The sequence below is a fragment of the Cryptomeria japonica genome, chromosome 8 (assembly GCF_030272615.1).
Source record: "Cryptomeria japonica chromosome 8, Sugi_1.0, whole genome shotgun sequence".
Lineage (NCBI taxonomy): Eukaryota > Viridiplantae > Streptophyta > Pinopsida > Cupressales > Cupressaceae > Cryptomeria > Cryptomeria japonica.
This window is the reverse complement of record NC_081412.1, coordinates 576,181,759-576,186,312: the sequence shown is the minus strand read 5'-3', so window position 1 is coordinate 576,186,312 and position 4,554 is coordinate 576,181,759. Positions and strand designations below refer to the sequence as shown.

The window sequence follows — 4,554 nt, the reverse complement described above, 5'->3', positions numbered from 1 at the left end:
TTAAGCTTAGAAGTCAAAACTTAACATTTATGATTTAAGCTGTTTGATTTTTTAAATCACCACCAAATAGAAAACAAATTGATGTATGAGAAATTCCTGATGCTGGTTTCAATAGACAGTTTGTTTCTCACCAAGAGATTTATATTATCCTAATGCATGACAATTTTTTTCATCGAATTCTTGACAGAAGTTAAATTTACAAAACATATTAGCAAAACTTGCTATCAACTCATTGTAGTTGCAAACAAATCACTTCAAACTGGAAACTGACAAAATAAAATGTATTTTTTTTCCTTCCTTTTTTGGGAACGTACTTCTCATGGTTGAAAAGCATTTGTTTGTTTCCCACGCCAGAAGATATAGAATCAAATTAGATTGATGGTATAGCTGATCCGTCAAAGGTTTCCAATCCTTCATATAAGTGAACCCAGAGAACAAAAATATGTAACGTCAATCAACCGAATGATTAACCATCTATTTGAGCATGTTCTGTGTCAACCCACTGAATTTGTAACTGCAGTTCGAGTTTTCTTCTTCACAGAAGAGATCTCCGAGATCCTATCTTTAGAACAAATATTTTCCAAGGAAGACGTTTGCCAAAGGTTTCCGTGAATGGCAGATCTTCTAGATTTCTAAGGGTTATTCTCATATTCAGCATTCTCTTTACCCTGCAATTCAAATTTAGAGGGTCAATCACAATGTAACAAAAAGCTTTTAGCTCACTAGGGTTGTAGAGTTCCTAGTGTTTTGCAAGTAATCTATCTAACATGCACTCACTTACCTTGGATGATCTATTTGTATAAGACTCAGCTGATCCTCCCCATACCCTTATACGATCCTCAGCTTGAGCAGCCTGCACTACAAAGGGAAAAATAGTTAGCAGAGTAAAGAGATAATGATCCCAACAGCCTTTGCGGAAATATGATGCTTTACCTCTCGATTCCAGTTAGTGAAATATGTGATTAACAATAAAATAACAGTCTGGAGGGCTGTTCCACAAATCATGCCAGTCCAAATACCCTGTTTCAACATACAAAGATCAAACTCAGGAGAATATTTTATTTATTGATAAATAGCAGATAACAAAGAACAATTGAGAATTTGTATTCTAAAGAAGAATAAGCTAAGTCTACCTTCGCTCCAAGATCGAACTTATATCCCATAAGCAGGCCAAGGGGTAATCCAATAACATAGTAACATCCTACGTTTACATAGGCTATCAGACCTTGCCAACCTCCGCCTACAGCCACACCTGAGTTGTTGGCACACAAAAACAGAGTCTTCAAATATTATGATGCAACGTTATGAACCATGTAAACCAAGAATTGTGAATTAATTATATAGCACAAACTACTCACAGCCATGTAAACCAAGAATTGTGAATTAATATTTATAATCTACCTGATAGAACTGGTTGTACACTATTCAAAACCATTGTCACTCCAAGTAACATTGCCATATTGGATACTGTTTCCCTTACCACTTTACTATTCGTGAATAGTACTGCAAACTGATTTTTGGTTGCAAGAATGATACCCATACATATAAGGCCAATAGAAAGTGATGTTAGAATCACAACAATGACAGAAAATTTTGCAGCATTAGGGCGACCGGCTCCCAGTTCATTTGATACTCTCACACTGCATGGATTGAATAGTAATACAGACTAAGCACTGCTTGCAAGTTTGCCAAAGACATGAAACAGCACTACTAAAAACATAAAGAAATCTTTTATTTGTTCAAGTAACCTTTGTCTACTTGGATATAAGGTCTAATAATTTCATTTCTAGAGAACCCAAAACGAATATGAAACATGAAATAATAACTGATGCAGACAGATATCTGAACCTGCAAGTTAGATTCCAAAAGATGCCATGTTACTAGTAATCATTACTCAAGGCTATGAACAGTACCAAAACAACAAAAGCTAGAAAGGAAGTCATGTTAAGCTTATATCAAATAAAAAGCATCAAGAAGAGCAGGGAAATTTTAACCACTACTATTATTAGAAAGTCAATTTATCTGATTGGTGAAAAGTTTACATCAGTAACAGAAAATATCATACCTTATAGCAGCATTGAAACCAATGAAGATCATGGCTTCCCATCCATTCAAATTCATGCTGTAAAAGGAACAGAGTAAACTGTCAAAATGAGTACGTTTAACTAGTAATTGCAAGAGATTCAAGGTTTAACTTTAAAGAACCTTATACATCATGACTAGAGACGCCCTATCGAACCATAAAATAAAATGGTCTTACACATAAATGCATGAGTTCATCGCAACAATTAAGAGCAAGAATTAGACTCGAGGAGGTTCTTACAGCTATGCTACTAAACTGAAACTGCATTTGAGACAAAATTTGGATTTATGAAATAGACTTCTGCAGGTGCTTCTTACCAGATAGATATTGCATCAACTTCAATTGCTGCATTTTTTAGATGACCCGCCAGAAGAGTCAATGAACTCATATACCAGAAATCCAAACTGAAAATGGCGACCACCACAAATGAATATGATTAACACAGACTGACTCACTTCCTTGGACACATTGTCATCTACTAATTAAGGTTTTTATGAGAAATTGAGGTCAGAATAGAAAACAACCACAACCACTGTGCCTACTAACCATAGCATAACACCTGAAGCCATTGAAAGCCGAATAAAAGCCCATAGATCATTAAAAGCGAGCCAGGAGAATCCTTTCCAAGCATCTCGGCAAAAGTAAACTATATACAAAAACTGACAAGTAACGATAATATACCATGATAGATTTAATGTAATAGCTGCTCCAACCAACCCCAAACCCACTTGGAAGATTAATAACCAGCTGAGAAAAGCATGGATTATCAATGCAGCTAAGGCAATCCAAGCCACGGCCATGAGTTTTCTCTGTGCCAGAAGAAACTTTTGCATTGGGAAATATAATGCATATGCAAATAGCTGTGGTAACATCCAAAGCGCATATTCTCCCGCTAGATCATCTACATCCTCATCCTGTACCAGTAGCTTAAGAATAGGAGTGGCAAAGATGTAAATAAAACTCAAAAGCACTGATGTACCCAGCAATATTAACCATGAACGCTGCATATACACTCCAAGCATTTGAATTTTTCCTGCTCCAAAAGCCTGACCACACAGGGTTTCTAACGCACTGCCCATTCCATACTGCACAGAAACGAGTTAAAAATTTGGCATGGTTGATTCAGTAAAAGATAATGATTACATGCTGCCCATTACAATGGTGGAAAAGAATGGAAAAATATGAATAAAAGAAAATTAAGAACTTAGTGAAAAATAGAAAAATATAAAATAAGTGAAAAAGGTTGAAAAATAGCAAGTTGCCTTAATTGAATGTTTGATATTTTAACTTTGTTTCACAACACATTTTGAAAACATAATGTTGCCTTAATTGAATGTTGGATTAGAAAAATATGTATAGACAAGCTCTGTAACTTTCTTCACTTATTCTGCATCTAATATGCATACATAATCTGCCTATTTTAATCTTATACTAAGAATTATAAGACACCCAACATAAGTTTAAAACATATATTATTTTCTTTTATATCAGCAAAATTAATATTGGAAAAAGAAGACAAGAAAAGGTTGTACTGACCAGGAATCCAAAAGCCAGGCCTCTGATAACATTGCCTTGAATTGCCACAGCTGCCAACTCCACAACACCCAAGTGACCTGCACATATTGTTGTGATTACCATCATCGAATATGCACATATTCTGATAAACATAGCTGGCCCTGCTATTTTCCACAGTTTCTTTGATTCTGTCCAACTTTCTTTTATCATCTGTTGAAAACTAATAATACTATCCAAGTCCGTTACTTTGATATTCTCTCTCTCAGTAACTTCATGGTAACGGATCTCACCATCTTGCTCCTCTTCCCTCAACAATGGTAAGTTAAGAATATCAGCCATTTAACAGCTAAAGAGAATTCTGCAACCTTTTATGTATGCTGTTGTGTTTCTGATAGATCTGAGAAGATATACTTGTCTTGTATAGCCTTGGTTTTGACCATTGAAAAGTCATGCATAGAAGGGCAGGTACACGTTTTACCTACTGTCAAATGATTAATTAATTCTAATTCTACCGAATCCAAGAGACATCCAACAGCTCATCACTGTCGGGGAAACTTTAAATAGAAAAATGGTTAGAAAAGAATCAGATTGCCCATACTAAATGCATGGAAACATGCGGTCATCTTACTTACCATTTTGTTTGTGAGTACAGATAAAGTATATAGATTGATAGTGGAAATAACAGAGACTGCTGTCAAATATATGTGTAGTACATACATTCTGAAATATTGTCATTTTATAATAAATGTACGACGGTGATATGAAAAAGATATATTGATTATTCTTTCAATGATATAAATATATAATAAAATAACGTTTTTTTTAATAGGATTTACATTTTATTTGATTTTATCAAGTATAATTTGTTGGTTATCATAACACAGGGTTTAAGGTCTTCTTTTCATGATTATAAATGTATTGCCTCTGCAAATATTTTCCCAGCAATTATGTTGTTA

General features: G+C 34.6%; 1 protein-coding gene across 1 annotated transcript; it reads right to left on the bottom strand.

Annotated features, from left to right (window-relative positions):
- Nucleotides 1-632: 632 nt before the first annotated feature.
- On the bottom strand, nucleotides 633-3,899 carry LOC131046820 (protein DETOXIFICATION 33-like). The gene is made up of 9 exons (XM_057980610.1): nucleotides 3,620-3,899; nucleotides 2,630-3,168; nucleotides 2,401-2,487; nucleotides 2,066-2,122; nucleotides 1,402-1,640; nucleotides 1,134-1,252; nucleotides 934-1,020; nucleotides 782-853; nucleotides 633-668 (listed from the first exon to the last, which is right to left on the bottom strand). The coding sequence occupies exons 1-9, from the start codon at nucleotides 3,806-3,808 to the stop codon at nucleotides 633-635; spliced, it is 1,425 nt and encodes a 474-aa protein (XP_057836593.1). The 5' UTR covers nucleotides 3,809-3,899.
- Between the last annotated feature and the right edge of the window lie 655 nt (nucleotides 3,900-4,554).

Bases quoted from the DNA above. Each gene is read 5' to 3' on its own strand.
- LOC131046820 (XM_057980610.1), bottom strand. From the start codon at position 3,808: ATGATAAAAGAAAGTTGGACAGAATCAAAGAAACTGTGGAAAATAGCA. The intron at 3,169-3,619 runs GTCAGTACAACC...GTTTCTGTGCAG, and splicing joins GCCTGGCTTTTGGATTCCTG to TATGGAATGGGCAGTGCGTT. The intron at 1,253-1,401 runs GTAGATTATAAA...CCAACAACTCAG, and splicing joins TGTACAACCAGTTCTATCAG to GTGTGGCTGTAGGCGGAGGT.